Source organism: Phaenicophaeus curvirostris, chromosome 1, assembly GCF_032191515.1.
Source record: "Phaenicophaeus curvirostris isolate KB17595 chromosome 1, BPBGC_Pcur_1.0, whole genome shotgun sequence".
Lineage (NCBI taxonomy): Eukaryota > Metazoa > Chordata > Aves > Cuculiformes > Cuculidae > Phaenicophaeus > Phaenicophaeus curvirostris.
In genome coordinates, this window is record NC_091392.1 from 185,444,035 (window position 1) to 185,469,506 (window position 25,472).

Here is a 25,472-nt window from a genome sequence, read left to right on the forward strand (position 1 = left end):
AGAATTGAAACAAAAATACATTTAATATAATCTTTTTCCACTAGTATGATCATAAAACTGCAATTTGATATTGACATGTGCTGAGTCTTTTAAGTAGCAATGCTTGTGCAGGATTACTTTTTCCAGTATGTTGGTATGTGAGATGTGTCCTGTGCAGAAGCATTTAATAGCAATAGAACTTCGCTTTTACCAATAGAATCTGTTTTCCTCGAAGCAAAACCAGCTTCCAAAGTGTAAACTATCTGTTAGGAGCTGTTGTTGGTACGTGTGTATTGGTTAAGATTAGATGGCTTTATGCTCTTTCAGCACAGCCAAGCTGCCAAAAGATGAATAAAAACATATCTGAAGAGGAGATCCCAGTATTAAATGACACTATACAGCAGATTTCCTTCCCTTTTGTAAAATTAATTTCTATGCTTGATGTGATTTTGCTGGTGGTGGTTTTGTTATCCAGCCTTGTTCTTTAAGGAACGATACTTGCTCATTTATGAACTAAATATTCACAGGTCCATTCAGTTGTGGATGAGTTTGCACTTTATGCCGAGAACACTTGAGCTGTTGTCTTTTTGCAAGTGTACTAAGATATGGAAAATATTCAATAACTTTGTGCTTCCAACATTTGACTTGGACTTCCTCTTCTCAGTTTTTTTCTCTCATGAGAGCCAAGGGCTTTATAGAATCATCACAATTTTAGAGGAATTGCTTTTTTTTTGTCTATCATTAACCTTGTTCATATTCATGAATGAAATCTAAACTTGGAAGTTCAATGTGCTGCTGCTCTGGACTGCTTTAGCACAATGTAGCATTTAAACAGTGAATCGCTTGTGATGATCACTCTAGTTTCCGTTGTTGTCTTCAGGAAAAGTGTCTGTGAGAGATGTTTTCTACTTCAGACTTTTCTTCACAGAAAAAAGCTGATAAAATATACCTTAAGGAGCCAGTATAATCCTGAATACCTCTAAGATCACCAGTTCTTCTTTAGTTCTGAATGTGAAACTGATGTGCTGCCTGCAGTATGCTTTGACCCCTCATCAACTTGATATGTACCTCTTTGTCATAATAAATATGCACAAACTCATGAGGGGGAGAAAATTAGTATTTTAAAATATTTTTGTATAGAGTATCCTCTTTCCTGTGTAGCTTGTTTGTTCCTAGTATTGATTTCTGCTCTGGAGAACTGAACAAGCTGATAAGGAGGCCTGTGCCTCTCCTGTCCCTGGCAGAAAGCACAAAGGTGCAGGCATGTATTCCCTGTTGTTATGACTTGGAAATAATTCAACCTGGACAAGGTCTCTTGGTGATAAGAATATATTGGGTTATGAATGCTTGTCTACACTGTTGACATGTTTTATTTATATTTTATGCCTGTTATTTTAGATTCAATTCTCCTGCAGTACTGGCAATTCTCTAACATGCAATTTGTGCATGAGTTCCATCGTTTTCTTTTTGGTAGAGACTAAAATTTTCTGTTAACGTGGATTTTAGGATACTATTCTATAGATACTGAGAAGACAGATACATTCTAACGTAATGTCTAATGTCTCAGGTTCTTAGTAGGCCAATTTCTCATTGAAAGTAGCTGTTGACTAAACACTGCAAAAATAGGATAACACTTTTGGCCCTGCTTCACTTACATGTGTTTTAGAATTCTTCTAAATATATAGCAAGTATCAGTAAAAGGCAGTAGATAAAGGCAAAACTAAAATGGCTCCTTATTTTATATAGAGATTTACCACTGAGAAAATATTCTGTCATTAAGTCTTGAAACCGTGTAGTTTCACTTTTTATGCTAGTTTGAACATTGCTTTCATAAGTAGTAGTCTATAATTTTATACATCCCTCTACTCATTAGCTCATATACCATGTAAGATCTGATGAATAAGGAGAAAGCGAAGTCCTTCTAAGATTATTTAGGTACATAGTCCTGGTGAATAGCAGTACATTTTGGTATGAAGAAGAATGACTGTATTGTTTTCTGTTATTTAATGTATGCAGTGATGAATTGTTCGAGTAAACCTTAATACAAGCTGAATACTGAGAGAATGGGAGTATTGTGTAATAAAAATGAAATTTAAAATATGAACACCAAAAAGAAAAATTGTGATGTTAGCAGTATTTTTCTTAAAGATTGCAAACATATAAACACCAAACAATTTATTTAATTTTTTATTTTTATAGGAGGAATAAACATGGGGTCACTCGTGAGAAGATTGCTCAGATGCTGGAACGATATGAATATCGAATATCCATACCTATTGTCATGAATTCAGTGGTACCTCCCCACAAAAACACACAAAGGCCACCTGCACAGCGAAGACATAGGTGGGGAGGCAATACAGACTCATGGAATTATTTCAGTATTTCCAGTAACCGATAACACAGTTTCAGTCAGTGAATAGAACTCTTGTTACTTGCCCTTTAAAACACATCATCACCTCCCATAAAGTAGTGGATCTTCTGTGTTTTAAGTAGGCCTATTTCAAGATCATTTTCTTCTGGAGGCTGTTCCTTTAATCGACTTGCATATAAATAAAATTGTACATTAAATGTTTTTTTAAAACTATATTTATTACAGTTGTAATAACTTTGATTTAGTAAAATATTTAATATAGTATGACATATAGCAGTCTTCTTTCATAAATGTAAGACAGTGATGTTGTCATATAACAAGTAACTGTTGAGCAGTTTTTTTAAAGAGGAGGTCATATCAGATATCTTTTAAAAGAGAACTAAAGCCAGAGAAGAAGAGGTTATTTATGTAATAACCAGTTTTAATGATTGCTGTTTAGTCTCCTTATCTTTTATGAGATTTTTTTTTTTTTTAAACGATTATGTCCTGGATTTTCCTTTTGTTCTGTTTGGCATGTATTGCCAATTGGAAAATTTTGGCACGTATTTTCTGTTTTGAGTTGTGGATTTTGGTATTTGGGGTGGAGGTTGTGGGTTTGTTGGTTTTTTTCTCTGAGAAACTCAAATGGCAGCTGAAGTAACATTCTGCCAATACAGTATTCACCAGCCTTAAACTGTATAACCTGAATTTGTTTTTATTTTTTCTCAGTGGTAGTATATGACAGTGGCTGCACACCAGTGTCTTTTTTGTGCTGACTAAAACCCCCTTAATTTTATCACTAGAACAGAAGAATTTCACAGCTATGTCTAAGTCAATTTCTTTCATTTACAATAAAAATGAAGTATTGGCTGTCAAGTCCTGATCCACAGCTGTGATGCATCAATTCAATATAAGTAGTGGATATGAATCTGTAAAACCATGTTGCAGTCCCAGTTTTGGCACAGCCAATATAATCTGTTTAACGCATAATAAAAGAATGAGCCAACATGGAGATCGACTAATTTATTGCCCTCTTAAGAAATGATGAATTTGTAAGTTTTTGCTTAGCTTGCTTTCTAACAGCTTGCTGTATTAATAAAACTTATTTGTCTCTAGTGTTGTTTTAGTAGCTCAATGCAACAGTTTTTATTCTTTTCAGGCTTTGAGGATTTTATCCAGATGAATGTTATTACTAACTTGCTAGATGAAATAATCTATCTTTATAATTTCATTTGCTTTTCTTACATACTGAATAAGTAAATCTTGAATACGGAGTGTTGTCAGGTACATGAGTATGTAGCCAAAAGAATTTTCAGCTTACTGTTACTAATTTGGTGTAATAGCCATCAGAATTCTGGAAATTCAAAAGCCAGCATAGTTTTACTTTAGTTAGAGACATTATTTGAATAGGCCAAAAAAATTACCTCATCTTTGAAGTCTGAATACCATGCAAGTTAAAATCCAAATATATAATGAAGTATCTTGCTGCAGTTTTCTACGCATATTGTGCAAATCTAAATTTGTACAATGTAATGTATATCTGCAATAACCTTTTCATAAGATATTCTGTTATAAAAGTTGAAGTGCGCAGTTTCATGTTTTAGTATTCATTTTAATTATTTGAAAAATAATTTAAAATGTTTCAGTAGTGCACGGTTTGTTAATAGATTGAATTATGTGTGTATATATATATAAAATGAAGCTCTCTAACTATATTAATTGTCTTCCATAATTTTCTGTAATTCATACCAATTATGTTACTGTGTATTACTTTTCATGGCTATCTTTCTCCACGTCTCAAAAGAATCAAGGAATTCGTTGTAAATCTTCAGTAATACTTTGAATATCCCAAAGTATTTATATTTAATCATGAACACGTTTCAAGTGGGAGGAAGATAAAAAGATTTTATAAAATTTATTTAGCCTTTATATAATAGTCACACAGTGTGCTAAGGTATCATAAGAAAGATCTGATTATTGAAAATTGATGTTATGATATCTTTTGGTACCTTTTGTCTTCAGTTTTTAAAGGAAACAGGGGTTTTAGCAATAATTTATATTTAAGTTCTCTTTAACTGAAATTTGTATTTAAATAGATGTGAATTCATGCTATTTCAAAATGGTGCAGCATTTCGGAGTTTTATCTTTTTAATAAATTATTGGTGTATGATGAGTATTTTTGTTATGCAAGGCATGTTGTTCGATAATAGGCTTGCAGTTTGCAAAGGACTCATAATAGGAAAGGAATGCTTACAACTTGACACTGTATCAAACATTTATTGTAAATGGCTTAATCTATAAAGCTGATTCCAAAGGTAAGTACAAAGATGTTCCCTCACTTCAAGAATGACATTGAGGTGCTGGAGCGTCTCCAGAGAAGGGCAGCAAAGCTGGAGACGGGGCTGGAGATCAAGTCTTAAAAGAGGTGGCTGAGGGAATTGGGGTTGTTTAGCCTGGAGAAGAGGAGGCTGAGGGGAGACCTTATCACCATCTGCAACTACCTGAAAGCAGGTTGTAGAGAGGTGGGTGTTGGTCTCTTCTTTCAAGTGACAGGCAGTAGGACAATGGGAAGTGGCCTCAAGTTGCACCAAGGGAAGGTCATGTTAGATATAAAGAAAAATTTCTTCCCCAAAGGGGTTATCAGTCCCTGGAACAGGTTGCCCAGGGAGCTGGTTGAGTCACCATTCCTGGAGGTGTTTAAAAGACAGATAGATGATGTGCTTAGGATATCATTTAGTAGTGAATGGGTACAATTTGACTCGATCTCAAAAGTCTTTTCCAACCAAGTGATTCTATAATTCTGTGTGGTAGGTGAAAACACAATGGAATTACGGTCTCTATATTTTTGTTTCATGGTATATTCAAATTTCATGATATGGCAGTCCTGGTCATACCTGTACCTCAGACAGAATTTGCTTTTACACTACAGTACTTGTTTGTAAAAATAATAAAAAGATTATGTGAAATACATGCTGCAGGTATTTAATTTCTCCTGCTCCCTCACAAACAAAATTATTTTGTCAAAAAGCCTGTACTAGAAATGTAAGAATCCACTATTCAGTTAGACTGAGTATCTGTACATTTTTACTGTTTGACAGGTTTTACACAGTATCCCTGTTGTTAGTAGTAACGTACCTCAAGTGAAGGTTTCCCATTGTTTTAGATTTTTAGTAAATTGGTTGTTCATATTTCATGAAATAATAACATCAGGATTTTTTTTTTGTCATGTAACTAATGCATAGAAACTTTCTGTAGCAAAAATGCCAGCTGCATAGTTCAAACTAGGGAGATGTTTGGTAAGTAGATTTAAACAATACTTAAGACACTCAGCTGTAGCCTTAACATTCTGCTCTTCAAAGCATAAAATTTAGTTGAGAATTATTGCAGAAAGTGTGTAATTTAGTTCATATAACTGACCAGTTAGCATCAGCTGTATAGGATTATGTAGAAAAGAAATAGCTTTTAGTGCTTCTCAGCTGCTGGGGTTTGCTTGATTAGTTTACTTGTTGAACTATGAGAAGTTTTCATCAGCCTTGTATTTGAGAGATTGTTTAGTGTTCTCATTTTTCTTTTCAAGAAAACAAAAAAGCCTGACCAAAACAAAAAAAAAAAATTCCACCCAAACCCCACAAAACAAAGCCCTAGAAGAATTATGTGCTGGGTTTGGCTGGGATAGAGTTAATTTCCTTCACAGTAGCTCCCATGGGACTGTGTTTTGGATTTGTGCTGGAAACCGTGTTGATAACACAGGGATGTTTCTGGTTATCACTGACCAGCGCTGACACTGTCAAGGCCTTTTCTGCTTCCCACAGGCCCCACCTGCGAGTGTGCTGGGGGTGCACAAGAAGCTGGGAGGGGACATAGCTGGGACAGCTGACCCCAGCTGGCCAAAGGGCTATTAGATACTGTATGACATCATGCTCAGCGTATAAAGCTGGGGCAAGAGGTAAGAGAGGGATGTTTGGATTTATAGCATTTTATCTTCCCAAGTAGCAGTTATGCGTGATGGAGGCCTGCTTTCCTGGAGATGGCTGAGCACCTGCCTGCCAGTGGGAAGTGGTGAATGAATTCCTTGTTTTGCTTTGCTTGTATGTGGCTTATGCTTTACCCATTAAACTGTCTTTATTTTAATCTCATGCTTTTTCATTTCTTTTCCCCATCCCATGGTGGGAGGGTTTGGTGGTGGTGAGTGAGTGGCTGTGTGGTCCTTGGTTGCCAGCTGGGGTTAAACCAGACAACCTAGTGTAACACGTTTCAACCTATGTAACATTTTTTAACCTATGATGTTACATGATCTCCTGTGAGGGGTTCTGTCTTCTGTTCTTGTAGTCATGTCCTTTTTAGGTTTGTTTTATCTAGTTTGCCATGCTGTGTAATTTTTTTAAAGCTTTTTGTCTTTAGGAAGAAAGCCAAGATTTTGTCTTTTGTCATCTGTCTCGAAGCCTTCTGCAGAGATGGTAGTTTTTCTTTGCTTCTCTACTGCGTTGGTATTTTCTCCTTTTAGCTGCACAGTAGGATTAATTTTCAGTGAATTAGAAAAAAATTACTTTTGTATCTTCACTTTCATTTGTGATACTTGTTGTTTGAACTGCTGCTTCCTCCTAGCAATTGAGTTTTCTAGAGGAAATGTTTTCCCTCTGTGCTAGTGCATCATGGAGATGAGGTGACTGGGTATGCATTGAGACTTGAAGGGTTTCCATACGAAAGAAGAGAGATGTTACAATTCTTACTAAAGAGCAATAAGAAGACATCGTGTTGAAATGCAGTTTATGATAAGTACTCAGTTTAAGAGCATGATCAGATGTTTCATATAGGTCAGATGTGGAAATATTTCACTTTGATGTTTCTACAGTGACACTTCCTGAGTTCAATGTTTTATGTTTTCATTCTTTTGAAAACAAGAGCAGAGGTTAAAGCTATTTAATAATCATTTCCTAGGTGAGAAGCTACTTGTACAACAATTTTTGTGGGGTTGGTTTGTTTTTTTTCTGGTTGTAGGCTAGTTGGTTGAAATTAGCTGTAAAGCAGCTTTTTTTGAATTCACAGGAAGATATGAAAGCATTGCTTTATTTAGAAGAAATAGTAAGGAACAGAGTTTGTCAAGGGCAGGTCATCTCAAATTTTACTTATTTCTGTAGTAGTGGAGAATCAGCAATTGGTGATTGTTATTTTATTCATGATTCTTCTAATAATTTTTCCTTTAGTCATAAGCTGTAGGTTTTGGTAACATATACTATAGGTTACAATATGAAGTTATTGAATGGTTTATCCCACATCTTGCTCTTAACTATGATGAGTTTCTAAAGGTTCGTGAACCTGACTGAAGTGTGGATTCACTATATTACTTTTCCCCCATTTAGCATTATTGCTGATTGTTTTCCTGTATTACTTGTAAGAAGCATACACTGCTTTATAGGGATCTTGACAACAAAAATAAAGATGTTGGATCTTTCCCCTGAAGCAAGACAGGTATACATATTGGAGCTTAATTTGCAGCTCCTTGCGGCTGTTTTGGTATATGCACTACAGATTCCATGAAGTACCCGTGATAAAATTTCAAAACTATTTTCACTTTATGAAAACTCCAGTTAGAAGATTGTGCTTACAGCTGTGCAGAAAAATTGCATTATATGTAGGAGTAGAAATGGAATTTTGTGTATGTGTACACTGAAGGCACAGTTAGAGCACTGGCTTTCACTCCGTTTCTATTTTGTTCCAGCAGTCTAGACTGAGTTCTTGTTTCCAATAACGAATACTTAGATTATGTCCACAATACTGCCCTTTTTGGCCCCACGTCTTGAGGAGGTGTTTTATTATGAGTAAAGATAATTGACTGTGGTTTAACTTTCCACTGCTCTGTAGGGAATTGAGCTCTAAAGAGATTAAACGAGTTTAGGTTTTCGCCTGGTTAGTTTGTGGTGCCTTTGTTTGCAATGTCAAGCTTTGAGTGCACAGGTACATGTAAGATGTGGCATATTGGAGTAAGATAACAGTGTTCAGAGCCTGGAGCACATGGTCTAAAAGGGAAAGGCTGGGAGAAACTGATTGTTTAGCTTTACAGAGAGAAGCTAATGGCTTAGATGATTTCATGCTGTCTTCACCTACTCGATGGGTGAGCAAAAAGGTAGAGGAAGGTTCCTCTCAGATGAGAAGCGATGGGTAGAAGTTCCAAATTAGAATCAGAAATTCCAATTAGACATTAGGTTGTGTAATCTCCATCCTTGGAGTACTCAAAACTTGTCCGGGCAACTGAGCAGAGTTGGACCAGATGATCTGCAGAGGCCCTTTCTGACATTAATTACTCTATCCTAATAGATACAATAAGAGCAGTGTCCAGTCTCTTATCTATCAGAAAAGATTTTAGCAGAAATGCTGCCTGGTCTTAGGGGGTCAGATGCAGGCCTGCATCAATACAGCAGTCCTTGATTCTCATCTTACACTCAGAGGGGCATTAAGTTTCTGGCTTTAACTGTAGTAGCAAAACTGTCTGTACCATTTGTTCTGGTTATTTTGCTTCATCGCTGAATTGGAGGAGTTGCTCACGAGTTCCTGACAACACCTTTAACTGATCCCCTTTTTTCTCCCTCAGGCAGTGTCCATGACCATTTGTCTCATGCTAGTTGTACTGTTCTTCCAGACTTAGAAAATACTGGCATGTATTAGTGTTTCTCTATAGGAGTTTTTTTATTTTCTGTCCAAATATAGACTTCTGTTGACATTACATTGCAGAATTGAAAGACAGGCTTCTGCATCTGTTCATCTCCAACACTTAAGGAATAATACAGGGCTGTTTTGTAATCGTCTTTTAAGAGGTAATTCATCATGATTTTTGCATACCTCTAGTCCTTGTGGTGAAAGTGAAAGATGTTTAAAAGAGAAATTACTTATTGCCAGAGAGTAGCACACGGAAGTAGTAAGTAAAAGTTGGATGACAGTACAACAAAGTGCTGACATCTGTTGAAAAAGGTGTAATACCTTCCAGAGAATGTGTATTATAATTCAATGCTACATAGCTTTCAATATTTCATATAGCATTTGAGATGCTTAGAATGAGCATATATTCTGGATAGCAACATTGTCTGCACTTACCAGTATTTGAATTTTAATGTAGCTATAATCTAGGTCAGAGCTGATTACTTAATATGCACTGATACTGTTTTCTTCTCCATTTTCTTGTAACTGTTCTTACTATTGTAACCTTTTCCCCCCCTTTCCTCTTGTTCTTGAACTGCATCTTCCTCATCTGTCTGATCTGTCTCAGTCCTGTGTGTTCAGTTACTACAGTTGCCTTCATAACTCCGGATCCATCTTCCCCTTCCCTTTTCTTCCCTGAACTATATACTTGTTATAGCTATAATGCTATACCTATTCATTGTTACTTCTGGTGCGTAACACTGGCATTTGCACACATCATATTCTCTTCAAAAGACTAAACGTTGACAGATAGAATTTAAATAATAATGGATTCTGTGAGCCTTCCTGGGTGAGAAGGCTGATGATAAAGCCACAGTTTCTTCTCTGTTCTGTAAGTACATCCCCTTAAGATGGATTCAGATCACTGTAGCATTTCATTTGATCCTTTTCTTTTTCCTCATTCTTAACCTGCTTTTTAACATTGAGCTGCACTTAGCGTTGCAGGAAAATCTAGTCAAAAAAAACATGGTGGTTCTTCTCTGTTAGTATCCATCACCTTTCATGGTGATGGTATCTGTTTGATTAAATGAACAGGTTCTAGAGGCGTGCTTTGATCAAACCAGTTGTACAGTAGTCTCTGTATACTCTCTAGGTCAATGTCTCTTGTGTCTGGACTATAACAGGGCAGCAGTCTGATGGCTGATTATACCTTACTCCAAACTGTATAAGCAACAATCCCGTAGAAAAAGTAAAGACTGGAGTAGCTCTTTGAGCATTGTGATAGAATATTTTATGATAGCAATGCTGATGAGAGACAAATAATAATAATGAGTTACTTTAGATTGAGTCCAATTAGTAGGATCGTTGCTGATTTGGAGTAGAAGCATTAATTTACAATACATTCATAAATAATGTTTACACATAAATAATTTAAAATTTATTTCCTTAAGATGGACTGTAATGCAACCTATCGTGTTGCTGCTGAAAAAAGTGACCTCGTTCCCACCAACCACTTCTGTCTTAGCTAGACACTTCTTTTACATCTTGCTTTCTTTTCATGCTGGCTCAGGCAGGTAAATGCACCCATAAGGAGCCTGGTAGAGGCAGCAAAAGACAAGCAGTTGAAGTGCAAGAGCAACATCTGGGACAAGGTAGGAAGGGATGACTAAGGCTGTGTCTTCAGCAAGAACAAAGTGCCAAGTTGGGTGCTAAGCTGCCTAATGGCATTTCGTCTTTCAGGAAGCCCAGTGGTGCAGATACATTATTTTGTATGTGTTTTTTTCAAGTTTATTGAGTACCTAATCCCTGTATTTCATTTGCTTTTGAGGAACTAGATCTTCATTACTCATTTCAATATTAAAGGCAAGGTATAGTACTGGCCTTTTTGTTAACATGATTTTTTTTCTGTTATTCCAAAATTATAACTCCAGTTGCTGGTTGTTGCTCTTGTAAAGTTAGATCCCAATGCATTCAGCAATGCACTTGGGTTTACCAGGTAGAGAAGGAAGGTGAAGTGTATTGCAATAAATACTATTTATGTAAGCATCTCCACTGTGATTTTTATGTTGAAAACCCACTCCAGAGGCTTTGAAGACCAATGATAACTTACATTTCTGAAAGAGCATCCACCTCATTGCTAAATGTCATGTAGAATTGATTTTTAAATGTATCAGTTCCTCAATATTTCATTACAACAATTACTGCAGGCATTTTTTTGGTATCAAGTAGATCTCAGCTTAGGTGAATGCTAGAGCTGAAGTTTGTACAGCTGCAAATAACACTTTTTTGGTTTTGCCATTTCCAGCAAAATGTGACTATCTTCTTTAGATTGTTTGCTTGCATGTGCTGCCTCAGCAATCAAGAAAGTGCATTTGTTACCTTAGTAAAGAGCATCATCTGAGCAGTAGATTACAACTTTGAAGTCACATGTAGAAAAGTTATTGCAAAAAACTTTTAATACTGTCAAAATTGTAGACTGAGAAGTTTCAAAGTGTTGGTACAGAAGGTGAATTCCTATTTCAACAGAAGTACTATTACACTTTTCCAAGTCTGTTTATTACTAACCATTTTTTTAAATCCATAATATATAGCAAAATTTAAATACCAACTGAATGGGCACCTTTTTTCTTTTTCCTTTTGTGTGTGTTTATGTTTAAAAACAACTCACTAGCAATTGCCCCTGCGAAGAAGGGAAGTCTGTCTCCATGCTGGTTCTTGAATTTTCAGAGTTTGTGTGCCAATAAGGAAAAGTCCTCAAAAGATGTAGGTGGACTAAAAGAGGGGGAATTAAGATTAAACTAAGTAAACAATTTACTTCATTAAATGCTAAAACCCTTAATGTGGTACTGGGTATAAACCAAGCAGGAAATTTTTAGTTATGCCCTTGTGGTGTGTTAACATTTCTTTGGGGTGTTGTTTTCTTAGAATCACTTGGGAAAAAGCAGTTGTCTGGAAAAGTGAAGAATAATAGATTTTATTATTTTGCATTTAGTAGTCTGTCACTTACCTTTTTGCTTTAGACCTTTAGGAAATGCAAACCTTTAAAAAATTGATTTTCCTAGGCTGCTATAAAACTTCTGTTTCCAAAGCATAGAAATTTCACAGTTTTATTCATTATGAACTGTTGAATGTCACTATTGAAGGTCATATCCAGATAAACTAAGTCATCAGCCTGGACCAACACTTACATTCATTATTATTTTGACATGCAATGATTTCAATGCAATAATAACTTTTAGTTTTTCTGGATCATCCAGATTCTTCTTCCATTATTTGGTGGATGTAATTTCTACTGTTCTTGAATTCTGAAGTGAATCCTTTCCAGTGAGGTTTTCCTTCCTGAATTAGTGGTGAGGATAGGAAATAAATGTACTGGCCTCTGAGACTTTTTTTTCTCATTTCTGTGAAGTCCTACAGTACCTTTTGGTGTGGCATCCTAGCCTAAGAAAGTTTCTGTCAGTATTGCCCTGAAAGCATTGTCAAATATATCAGGAGTTAGGCACCAGAAATGTGCTCGAGCCAGTAGTAGAGAAGTTCACTTCCAGCAGCAGCAGCAGCACAATGGCACATGTGGGAGAAGAGAGCGGTAAGCAAGAGTATAGCTACAATAATACCAAGACTGGAGAAGTCCTTTCCTCTTCTGTGCCAGTGCCGACATTAGCAATTTGGTTCTCATTTTTGCAGAGTTGTTAAGGCAGCACAAAGGACTTTAGGTACAATACTGAGTTCTTCTTGGCATTGGTGCACAGGTCTGTTTTATTCCCCACTCCATTAAAAACAATTAAAAACAGGACGTTATTTTCTTTTTCACTGGTAAGGGGGTTTATACTTCAGAAAATTTCCTTTGCTAAAACCTCTTTCAGGTTATGAATTTTCATCACTGAAGAAGAAAGTTAATGTCAGGATTTAAGATATAATCTGTGATTAGTGTATCATTTCTCCAAATCTGGATTATATATAAGAAAATAATCTTTCCAACTACCATTACAGATGCTTCACTTTTATATCATTTAATTCAATAGACAAATAATATCTATTCAATTCTAGAACTTCTGGCATCCCATGTCTCTTTTTTGGGCGAGAAAGGAGGATGTTGGTGAGTAGGGAACGTTTTGTGAGGTGGAGTTTGCCTTGGCTAACTTCAAGTATCTGCAGAACAGACATCTGCACTTAAACCACAGGGAGCTGAATAGAAAATACACTGATTTGCAAAGGGAAATCAGTTTTCATTACTCGGAGGAAAGCACTCTGTGGATTTATATGCCAATATTTGAAGGAGATCCCATTTCTTAGTGGGATGTATCATCTGGAGACCATTATAGGGCAATAAATTTTGTCTGCTTTCCAACAAGATCTTTCCAGAGATCTATAGTGCTTGTTGCAGCAATATCAAGGTACCAAGACTTTTGAGTCCTGTTCCAGTTAAGTGACTTTTTGTCTATACTAAGACTGAGGGGGCTGCTGAGGTGCTTCCCACTCCAACATTTAAGAGAATTTGCTTTGTATAATTCAAATGAGAATTTGTAAAAAAAGTAAGAATATGAGTAAAGAGAAAGGATGGGTTTCCACAGGTGAATTTTAGGTCCCGGGTTGCCTACTAGTGACTCTGCCTTCCCTTTGTCACCCTTTTTTCTTTTTTTATTTCTCTCAAGAATTTCAGAATACAGCACTGGCTTATGTTACCTGTGAATGCCCAGAAAATAACTATTTTTACCCTACAATTCTGCTAGCTACTGCTTTGTTTGTTTTAGTGAGTTGTGTGAAGTACCATCCTGAACAAAGTATTACAGAACAGCAAAGAATTACAGAAAGGTGCAGATCTTTGATGTGAAGATTTATCAAACCTAACTTTGCAAAATCTCATCTCTGTCTGAAGAAAGGCCAGGGAGGCTGAGGGGAGACCTTATTGCTCTCTATAACTACCTGAAAGGAGGTTGTAGAGAGGAGGGTGATGGCCTCTTCTTCCAAGTGACAGGGGACAGGACAAGAGGGAATGGCCTCAAGCTCTGCCAGGGGAGATTCAGGCTTGACATCAGGAAAAAAATTTTCACAGAAAGGGTCATTGGGCGCTGGAACAGGCTGCCCAGGGAGGTGGTTGATTCACCTTCCCTGGAGGTGGGAAGCACCCTTAAGGCAGGGGTGGAGGAGGTGCTAAGGGGCATGGTTTAGTGTTTGATAGGAATGGTTGGACTCAATGATCCAGTGGGTCTCTTCCAACCTGGTTACTCTATGATTCTATGATTTCTGGACTATGTTTTTCTTATGTGTGTTCATTTCAGGGTTAGCTGACTGACATTCTGGCATCAAGATTTTAGAGAAGTCATTGTTAGGGCTGCTATCTGTTAAATTTGAGAAATGCAGACCAAAAAATATCAGACGTTCTGAAAAGAGCAGTAAAATTAATTGTAATTAATTAATTAATTTTTTCTGTAGTGTATCATTTTGTAGGTAATAAAATATGATTTTTTTTTTTCCAAATAAGTATGCATCCACACATAGTATACTGATCAGTAAATATCACAGTTGCTGTAGTCACTGTACCTTTACGTGATTCAGAATTTTGGTTAGTATATTTTGAATTTGAGTCCAATTTATCTAAGAATAGTCCATTTAATATTAATGGATAAAATATTCTTTTTATGTCCTCCACTTGGTACCTTTCTTCTTAGCATGATGTTTAATGAAATTTCAGAATAGGAGTAGATCTTCAGTATCTACTATTTAAACATCATTTAGAAAGACATCCAGACACACATTGTTTGGTCTTGCAATGATTTGTAACACTTTTTGTAAAGCAAAGTTAATGAGATGGCTGCTATGTTTGTTTGAATTGATTTAAAATGTTCAAAATTGTTCTGAATTGTAAGATGTACATTAGTTTAATCAATAGAAGGCTTTATTTGAGATTTTATCTGTTTTTAAGAGCAGATGGTCTCTGTTTGATCACCGTATTAACCTGTTCTTCAAATTTAATACTGGAATCAATTATTGCTAAAATTATTCTTTCTTTACTTTTTTTTTTCACATAGGGAGACAATTTTAAGGAAGAACCCTGGGCACCTGTTGACAAAAGCAAAGCAAAAGAAAAAGCGAAAAAGAAGCAGAAAAATGAAAGGCGATCATACAGAAATTATGAAGCAAAAATTAGGCAGAGCAGCTCATCATCCAATTCCAGATGGGCAAGAAACATCACAAAGCGAAGAGGATTATTCAGAAGAAAATGGTAAATCATTGTGTACATTCATGGAAGGTCCGAAGGAGCCAGTAACAGCCAGTGAAGAGCAGCCCAATGGTGATGATGGAAGCCTAAAAGAAGCTGCAGCATTATCAAGAGAAAGATCTCCCATTGCTGTGTATGAGGCCTCAATGAGGTCGAACAATGCACTGGAAAATGAATTGCCTGTAGCAAGTGATAGTTCACATCTAATAGATGTAAAAGCTTTTCCTAATGAAAACCTGAACAAAAATGCATTCGATAATGAGGAAACAAATCAAAGACACAAAGAAGATCTTTGCCAAAACAGTTTCCTAAAAGGGAACAATAATAAAAATTCCATCCAGGAAACAAAAGGCACCTGTGAAGATTATAATACACCACTGTTAAGCACAGAAAAACTCGAGTCATATCATATTACTAGTCAACTTGATGCAGAAGCTGAGCTGTTAAGTTTCAACGGTGAGGAAAAAGAAAGTAACAATTCAAACATACATGATAATGTGGCTGATAATAAAACAGAGGACAAAGGTACATTCAAAGAAGAGAACAGCTCCAATGACTGGGTTTTTTTTTCAAAAGATTTACTGACTGAAGATTTTCAGCTGGGTTTTGGTACACAAGTGTCTTTCTCTTCTTGGTCTGAGGATAAATTTGTAAGTGAACAAAGACCCCAGGAAATGAGGGAACCTAAACAGCCTCCTACAAACAATTCAACACAGCTAAGCTGCTGTCTGTCAAATCAAGGATTGCTAAAGCAAACCCACCCAGTAACAGTAACTGCAGAGGCAAGCAGTGTGCTAAGTAATGGTCTATTAACATCTGCAGCTGGTGAAGTGCACTCTGATTCCCTTGTGGAAGCCCAGGCTGGCTCGATGCAGCGTTCAAGTGAAGTAAATGTTCCAAGCAATGATGCTGCACCAATTATATCAAAGAGGAAAAGATACAGAAGAATTGTTAACTTGGCACCAAAATTTAATGTACCAAGACAGATCGCTGGTAGTACCGAGGGAAGTAAGGAAGTCCTAATAGAAGATTATGTTCCCCAAAAAAGTGTTCTGGAAGTTGAGCAGAAGAGCTTTCCAAGTAAGGACTGTGGAGAGGAATGTGAGCAGACCCATACATTGCAGGAAAACTTTGCACCTTACAGTGGCGCTGAGGCAACCCATTCCTTACCTGACCCAGATGCAGGTGCTCTGTTACATGGTATTTCTTACCTTCATTCAGGACCATCTTTCTCTGCGCCAAAATATTCCTGCAAGTTTTATGTAGTTTCCATGACAGAGGAGCAAGCTGGAACTCTTAAGCAGCAACAGGTAGTTGATAAAAAAGAGGGTGAGAGTGAACAGGTTTCTTCAGAGGATACAAATAGCCAACCAGATATATTGTCTTCTGTTAAAGTTGTTTCTGAATATCCAGAAAATTCTAGTATACTGGCAAGCTGTGGCGAAATTATGCACAAAGCAGATGACCCTGAGCCAGCAGAGGCCTCACAACTTGAAGATAATCAAGATGTGAATATGAAATGTAGTTTTCTGGGACTTCCCTTATCATTAGGATTCGCTTTTCAACTTGTACAGCTCTTTGGTTCTCCAGGTCTTCCACTGGGTAATATTGCTCTTATTATTTCTGTGTAAAAAAAACAACTCAACAACCCTCACCCCACCCCCCTCAAAACCCGAAACAAACAAAAACCACCAAAAAACCCCAAACCAAACAATCACACCCCCCCCCGCCAATACCTATAAGTAAATACTCTTTTTATTGCAGGTACCAATTAAACAACTATTAATCTTATTGATATTTTGGTTTTATTTTTTATTTTATTTTTTACCTAAAATCATCTTCAGGCTCTGTCAAAAGTGTCAAACAGTTTGGCCTCATTTATAGTCACTGCAGTATCAAAGACTACTTCACTTTAAATCCAAAGCACAAAGCTCTTGTTGATGTTTTAATACATCCTACTGAGTAAGACTTTACTGTGTTGGTTACAAATCTAAATGAAAATATGGCACAAAATGTATGCTCTTATATAAAGGCTGCATGTTTGGTTTTTTATTTCACCTGGTTAATATAGTGGCATTCCTTTTTGTTTATTTAGTAATTTTTTCATAGCCCCTTATGTGGCTTAGATAGTCGTGAAAAGCTTTTCCAGAATCTATTTTGTTTTGACAATCAAATTATGAGATGCATTTTCTGATACTGCATACCCACTATTTACTCATGCATAACTAAGAAGTGTCACAGTTAGTACACTTGACTTCCAGAGCTCAAGTTGTATTATGATTAGCGGTCAGGGTATTTGTGTTTTCAGTTTAATCATTTTAAGTTGGCAGTTAGGGGTATGATGATCAGTCCTAGAAGGAGCTGTGTGTGGCAACTATGATTTCCAAATTTTCTGCAAGCTAATGTAACTACAGAGCTGTAGCCAGCAACAACAACAGGCATTTGTTTGGAAATCAGCCTAAGACATCGTGCTGTGTACGTACCTGCTGAAAGAGTCACATTTCCTGTGCGTAAAGTTCTGTGACTTCTTTGGTCCAAATTTAGTCTGTAGAAAACCAGTAACTTTGATTTGACCAACAAGAAGGATTAAAACACATCGAGTGGTTTTGCATTGTATAGACATTTGCACCTGTTTGTTTCAGCAGAATTTAAAGCTCAGCTCATGTACTTTCACATGAAAATTCTAGGATGACAACTGAGGAGCAATTTATGCCTGTTCACCTGCCCAAACTGACCTTAGGATTCAGTTTTTATTGCAAAAGTCGATGGCAATGCTGCCTGCCAGAACAGTGATGGTAAAACACTGGCAGCACTGCTAAGCTTGGTAGCGGTACATTTGGTGTTGCCCCCAAAGGACCTGCTTTATCTAAACCTGTCAACACAGCCCTAAGGATTTGCCATGTAGAGCTAAAACAGAGCAGGGAAATTCTGCTCATGTGCTCAACTATAACATATAAAACATTATTCTTTTCCGAATTTGGTGAGTCTTCATACCTCTGATATTAAATTTCATCATCAAAGAGGGAGTGGAGTTGGTCATGGCTTGGAAATAGGGATCTGCTAGGAAGAAATCCCCAAAACTGGCATTCAGAAACTCAATAGGTTAGGGAACCTATAGATCGGTAAAAGGAGAAGTTCTCAGGCATTTAGATGAGTTTCCTTTGGAAATAACCTTTAAGAAATGCAAACTCACCCCGCTAACTCTTTGAAGCCCTGCCAGCTCATGACTGCTGTTTGATGGGTGGGGGTTTCTGTCACAATTCTGCATGCCGTCTGCAGAAGGGTGGTTGCATTCTGATTTGGCCATAATCTTTCTGCATTTTGCCTACAATTTCAAAAGTTCTCATGCTTTTTTTGTGGCCTGTTATATATTGATAGGCTGCTATTTATTCATGTACATATTTGAGCTGCAGTATTTTACAGCACTAGGAACTGCAGCCAGTTTTTATCATAAATATTTTGGGGGAATATTTTTGTAAATGAATACCTTTGACTATTTATAAATGAAAGATTTAATTGTCTGAATTGCTTGTATGATTCTTTCATAAGCATAGAATGTGTTTGTGAACTGGTTTCCTACCAAGAATCTCTTTCCAGCTTCTTAAACAGGGCTAGAATTAAAACATTTTAGAAAGTGATTTTTTTGGTAACATTGCACAAATTCCTATGATTAACCCTTTTAAAATGTAAGGTTTGTTACTTAATTTGCATTTTGTTTAATTTCTGAGCTGAAAGCTTTCAGTTTTTCTTGTTTGTGCCTAGTTTTGAGGGAGTCTGGGGGAGGAAATGAAAATATGGTAGGAAAGCCTTTGCCTAAAAGAAGAAACCAAGCCCTCTCCCATGCACTGCCATTAGATTCTAGAAAACCTAAGTTCCAATTCTGCTGCTGGCTCATTTAAATTTCTGCTGTTTTTTTAAAAAGTCTATAAATGTAATGTGTACAAAAACTGTAATTCAGTGATATATATATCGGCTATGGAGAGATCTGAATGCTCAACTGCAAAAAATATTTTCTTCTGCAGAATCCTTGTTGCCAGATGATTATGTAGTTCCTCTTGACTGGAAAATTTCAAAGATGATCTATTTACTGTGGAAGACCTCTGTGGAGGTACGAATTCTAGGGGATTTTGGAAAGCTTTCCAATATTCCAGGTGTAAAGAGAAATCCTTCATTTCATAAGCAAGATGATGTCCTTTCCTTGTATATTTGCTTTGGTTTTTTTTAATACCTACAATAAGGAGATGGAAGGTTTTATATAGTCTTCTGAATGTTGCCATAACAAGCTCCAGGGCATGGAAGGTTTTATATAGTCTTCTGAATATTGCCATAACAAGCTCCAGGACATGGTAGTATTCAGGTTTTGAAAAACCAGCTTCAGAAATGTATACAAAGTAGTGGAAGGAAGAGAAATACTCACATTTTTCCTTGATACTTGTGCCCTGACCTGGCCTATGTTCATTAAGTACAATCTGCCATTTTCTAGTTGTTTCTATTCTTATTTCTTCTTCCATGACCAGCAGTTTCTTCACAGCTACTTCTACAAAGAGTTCTAGCAGAGAAGTTACTCTGAGTGACTCATGGCAACTTAATTCTACTTGTCTAGTTAGAAAGTGTTTCCTTATATATTACTCTTTGCTGCTTCCCACCATGGCTGTTGCTTTGTGAAGCTTTTTAGGGGGCACTGTAATGTCTGGTACTGGACATGAGGCAAGTTCTATAAATACAATGAAATAATAACTATAATATAAAGCATGGACCTTGTTCTTTCGTAAAATCTGAAAATCTCTAGTCACATACTTTCTTTTTCTTTTTTTACCTCTGGACTATTATTATGTGTTTTAGGAGAAACAAAAATCAAATGGATTGCAGAATGGAAATACTTTGGCTGGTAAGTGTATTCTGTGTTACAGGAACTGTATAAAATATTTCTTGTTCAGGAGAGAAAATAGTTAATGCTGAAGTGCATCAAAGTTTTCAGCACAAATGAATGATAACGCTCCTCTTCATGCAAAAGCACTAGGATGTAATAAATCATTTTGTGCTTCTGTTGACTGAGTACATAGTATGGCAGAGCTATGGGTGCTGTGAATCTTCTCTTTATATTACCTGATGGAAGTGCTGAAATTCTTTGCCTTTTAAAGTTTCCCGTAAGGAATTAATCCCATACTTAGATCAAGTTTGCTGATTACAAATCAGAAGGACATTTATCACTAAAAAGTCTAAAGAAAGACTTATTTTCTCTGAGGAGTTGAGCATCTTCAACTTCATTAAACTTACTGGTAGCTAAAGATTGCCAGTGTAATAATAGGTCAGGCTCTGGAGCAGCAAGAGGTATCAGCATCCATGAGAAGCTCTGGATTTCTGCATGAGTTAATTCCTGCCATGTGTAGAGCATTGTATAAGGTTACTGCTTGTCTTTTTCTATTATTTCCATATTAGCATAGTATAATTTCACAAGTTTAATTATATGAGATGAAAAATATACTACAGCAGCTTCCTGGAAGCTGATGGGATTTGATTTCTGAAACAGGAGTGGAGGTTCTCCTTTTTTAAAAGAGAAAAGGATGCTTTAGGAGAGCTAAGAGGAAACATAAATGTTGGAATACACACACACACACACACACACACACACTCACTCTTTCCCTATCAGAGATAAACTTGAGGAACATAGTTTATTTTGTGAGCCATTTAGGAGGCAAAATAAAGAGTATGTTGATGAAATGAGAGCTTGTTCTAGAAATACTCTATTCTGAGCTAATATAAATGGCAGACTGTATAAGATAATTAGATCATTTCAGGTGGTTTTGGCTGCAGTTTGTAATTTGCTTATTTTTTAGATGATATTATTAGTCTTGAAGATCCAAATAAAAATGGCCAAGAGAACCAAGACTCTTCTGAAATACTTCCAGAAATGGAGTTGTTTCAAGGTGTGATGGAGGAGAACATCATCACCTCTGCTAGCACTGGCTGTCTGGGTGCTGGGTTTCATCAGTCATGATTGACCATCTTCAGTTCTGTGTGAAGGAAAAGGTAACCAGTGACACTTGTGAATGTGTTTTATTCCTGTATGATACTTGACTAAACACCTAAAGTACAGTGTTTGTTATAATATTTAAGGTGAATTTAGCATCACCCAACTTGATTTTTTTTTTCTTTTAGGTTAAGGATGAGGGTTGTTGTGTTTTTTTAATCCTGAGCTTGAAAAAGAGGGCAGCATTTTGTTATTAAAGCTATGTTATTTTCCCTCCCTAGTACTATTTTCCTCACCTCCAAGCATGGAGAGCAATGTTGTCTAAAGGCCTAATACTGGAAATGATACTTTATGAATAGTCCATCTCCAGCTTCCTAGTAGCCCCTTTCAGGTACTGGAAGGTTGCTATAAGACCTCCTCAGAGTCTTCTCTTCTCCAGGCTGAACAATCCCAACTCTCTCAGCCTGTCCTCATATGGAAGGTGCTCCAGCCCTCTGATCAATGCTCGACAGTGTTGGCTTAAGGTAGTTCTAGGGAATATAGAACTAAAGCAATGTGTGCTTTGCCTTGAAAGGAGACTTCCATTCAGTGTTTCCTTTTTTTTAAAAAAAGCCATTGCACACACTGCGCAGAAGGATCTGTTCATGAAGTTCCATGCTGCAATTGTGTGGTTAAGCTGAAGGTCCCTTGTTGCAGATGAAACCAACTGTGATTGCCCTGATCCTGGCTGCATGGTCCCTTTCCTCCCCACAGCAGCTTTGGTGCTCTGCAAGGCCTTTGATTTGGGAATGCTAAGCTGCTTAGGGCTTTCTGTGGGGAGGCAGAGGGAAGCTAGTTGGGGTATTTTGTGTTTGTGGAGAGTTTTTTCTACAGTTGAACATCTGAAATGAGTTAGGGAAAGTCCTGATGATGGCTAGAGGGAGAGGATGAGGCGCCAGAAGTCGGATAGGTTTAGGCTGCTCTGGAGCTGTGGTCTGCAACCTCAGACAAAGCTGGTGTGATAGCTCACTGCTGCTGAAAGCGTGAAGTGCCCTTCCTCCCAGCTTCACCCCAGTTACCGGCACTGGCACTTGTGGCTGACACGAAGGCTATAATTTAACTCACTAACCCCACAGGAAACAGATAGTTTTCTGCTGGGCTGGTGAATTTAGATAAGCTTGTGTAAGGTCCAACACGGTGACAGAGCTGGGGCCAGGGAGCAGATGGGGTTGAGCTGCTGCAGGCACAAGGTGGAAAGGGGGATGTCTGGAGGGTCCCGCTTGGGTGGCAGCCAGTGCTGACACCAGGGACCACATACCATACACCTATACCTTCAGATGAAAGATTGCTTATAAGCTTATACAAACGTTACGATGTTAGGAAAAGAATTAAAAGTATGTGAAAAGAAAAAGCATCTCTTAGAGTTTTCACTCCATATGTGCTTGTTGTCAAGCACAGGATACTGGGTAATGCAGAGCCCTGGCCAAACCCCATGGGGGTATTCTAGCGGTCCTCCAAAGTCTGCATGTGTAAGCATTGCAAAAGGCAGGTGAGTTTTTCTTGTCAATGATGCTCCTGGTTTTGATGGATAAGGTTGTCTTTCCTTACTACATTCTCTTCTGGTTGCTGATTAAAGCAGACTTGCCAAGAATGACGTCCCAAATTAATTGTAAAACTGTTCAAGTGAACAGCTATAAATGTTAAAATGTTAAAATTCATCAAATGTCAGGGGAAAAAAAAAGTAAGAAAACTGAGACATTCCTACTGAAAGCTTTTTAAATCACAGAAAATAAATGGGGAGCTAATATAATAGTTTCTGTCCCTTTAGATTTGAGCATTACTGGCCAAGTGCAATTTAATCTGTTAGCTTCGATAATCATGCTTCGATATTTGTGTTCTGTGAGAGGTTTTTATTCAAATGAGAGAGTGAGCAGTCATGATGTTGCTCTGTGAAAACATGGGGTTAACCACAAATTGTGAGGGCTTATTGCTGCATTGGCAGCGCATCAGTGTTTGTTCTGGAGATTAAGCAAGACATCCTGAATTAAAAAATCCTGAGATCAGTGAAAACGGCTTTGGTTTAGGGCTTGGAAGTTCTCCATAGATGAGGACTCCCAACTGCCAGATGTTCTGCAAATGCAGAACAAGACGACAAAACTCAGTGTCAGTTTAAGCATTTATCTGCAGGACTTCTGAAAAGTAGAAGCTGGCATGGTATATTTTTGAAGCATAGTGGTCTCTTTGCAGTAACTCCCTGCAGGAACACATCCTCCATGACGGCCTGGTAGGGTCAAAGTTTTGATGAGACAAACCTTTTGATGATATGTTTGATCACTCCTCCTTCCCCTGGTTGTGCTGTTCCTGTTGTTTCCCTTTGCTGAACGTGGTGTTTCTGCAGCCAGATAGCAGAGCAGTTCAGCTCTATCATCAAATGCATGAAGGCATCCAAAAGTTTTCAGTCTGGACTGTTTCGCTGAAAGAAATTATCCTAGGGCCATGCGGTCAGCAGGACATGGGCAAAGCAGCAGGTGGGACAGGCAGGACTAGCATGAAAAAAATAATCGCTGAGATACAGAGCAAAGTATAGCGATCTTCCAGTATGGCTACAGAAAATATCATCCCGCGGCCAAACTTTGTCCAGTTGCTACTTTGATATGATAATAAAAAAATATTTTCTCTATTCTTTGACATTCAATCACTAATTTGAAACAAAATTGAGCAAGAGAAAGTGTTCTGGATTATGACCAGAAAACCTCACCTGCCTTTACATCGCTTACCAGGAAAAGCTGTTTCTAACTTAAATAAGCAGAGAGTATAATTACTAGAGAGAGTAAGTGTCGCTCAGAACAGTCTTTCTAGAGCTCTCAGAAAAAAAAGTTACCATCAGGTTGTGCTGGTACTTCACATGAAGCTCCTTAACTTGGATGCCTGCAAGGTCCTGAGTGAATGTGGTAGGAAAAAATATGTAATGTAATAAACCAAGATGCAGCTATGCTGTAGTAGTATTGGTTGGATGGCTGTTCATTATACAGTGTTTGTGGTGTGTTACTCTTCTTATTTTTTAGCCTTGAGGTTGCTAGGTCCTTACTGTCTCTAGTTTTGACAGTCAAGTTTTCTTCTCTCCTCTCAACATTCTGCATATGTTTTTTATTCTTATTTTTTCCTCTGCTTCCTCTCCATTCTTTTTATTTTTAAAGAAATAACCAACAGCTGAGTATGGGAAAGAAAAAGACTTTAAATACCGCAGACAGAGGAACTCTTCCCAGTCTGAGGGTCAGATCTGCAACAATTAAAGTCTTTCTACAGTGTGTGCTGTGTTATTTCAGCAGAATCTCTTCTTTCTTTATTTCAGAAACGTCTCACTTTGATTCTGACATGAAGAACTTCAGTTGGCCACTGAGGATTTTAAATGTGAGAAATAACCTGAAAGAAAGTAACAACTGTGGAATTTTGGTGTGAATCTTTGGCCACCCACCACCCCCTCAATCCCCTTGATGTCAACCTCTCTGTCCATGTAATAAAAATCAAAATTGAGATAACTTTGTTGTGTGCAGAAAAAGGTCACTTTCTGAAGCCATTTTGGATTTATACTTTCTCAGTACATCCTCAAGAGTGGTACGAAGGTTGGGAGCAAAGACCAGTAAGTAGAAAGGTGGTGTCTGTTGGCATGAGGTGTGAGCTTCAGGCTCTGGTATTTAATTCACCTGTATTAGGACATCAGATATTGCAACCTGGAGAAGAGGAGGCTGAGGGGAGACCTCATTGCTCTCTATAACTACCTGAAAGAAGGTTCTAGAGAGGAGGGTGCTGGCCTTTTCTTCCAAGTGACAGGGGACAGGACAAGAGGAAATGGCCTCAAGCTCTGCCAGGGGAGGTTTAGTATTGACATAAGAAAAAAAATTTTCACAGAAAGGGTCATTGGGCACTGGAACAGGCTGCCCAGGGAGGTGGTTGAGTCACCTTCCCTGGAGGTGTTTAAGGCACAGGTGGACGAGGTGCTGAGGGGCATGGTTTAGTGTTTGATGGGAGTGGTTGGACTCAATGATCCGGTGGGTCTCTTCCAACCTGGTTATTCTGTGATTCTATGATTAACTGGTACTGATGCCTACCTGCAGAGAAAGGTGCCTGGCTTTCTGTTTTTAATTAGGCATCTTGTTCTACTTCTGCTTGCTCTCACCTTTCATCCTGTCACTCACAATTACTTCCCAGTCTCTTTACAATACCAAATGAAAAGGTCTTTAACAGTCACTGTCCCATCCTCACTTTCTCTTCTGAGTTCCTTTTGGCTAGCGGTGACAGGGTGGGTTTCGGTCAGGTCTGCTATGCCATCTCCCAGCCAG

At 37.6% G+C, this 25,472-nt stretch overlaps 1 protein-coding gene across 1 annotated transcript in view; it reads left to right on the plus strand.

The window, feature by feature from the left end:
• Window positions 1-24,662, plus strand: part of LOC138734710 (uncharacterized) — a 44,288-nt gene extending 19,626 nt beyond the window's left edge. The window contains exons 6-11 of the mRNA XM_069882506.1: window positions 2,179-2,322; window positions 14,992-16,784; window positions 19,205-19,290; window positions 20,025-20,070; window positions 21,020-21,212; window positions 24,485-24,662. Of these exons, the coding sequence (XP_069738607.1) occupies window positions 2,179-2,322; window positions 14,992-16,784; window positions 19,205-19,290; window positions 20,025-20,070; window positions 21,020-21,180 (2,230 nt within the window). The 3' untranslated portion in view covers window positions 21,181-21,212; window positions 24,485-24,662. The remainder of the gene's footprint in view (window positions 1-2,178; window positions 2,323-14,991; window positions 16,785-19,204; window positions 19,291-20,024; window positions 20,071-21,019; window positions 21,213-24,484) is intronic.
• Window positions 24,663-25,472: the final 810 nt, after the last annotated feature.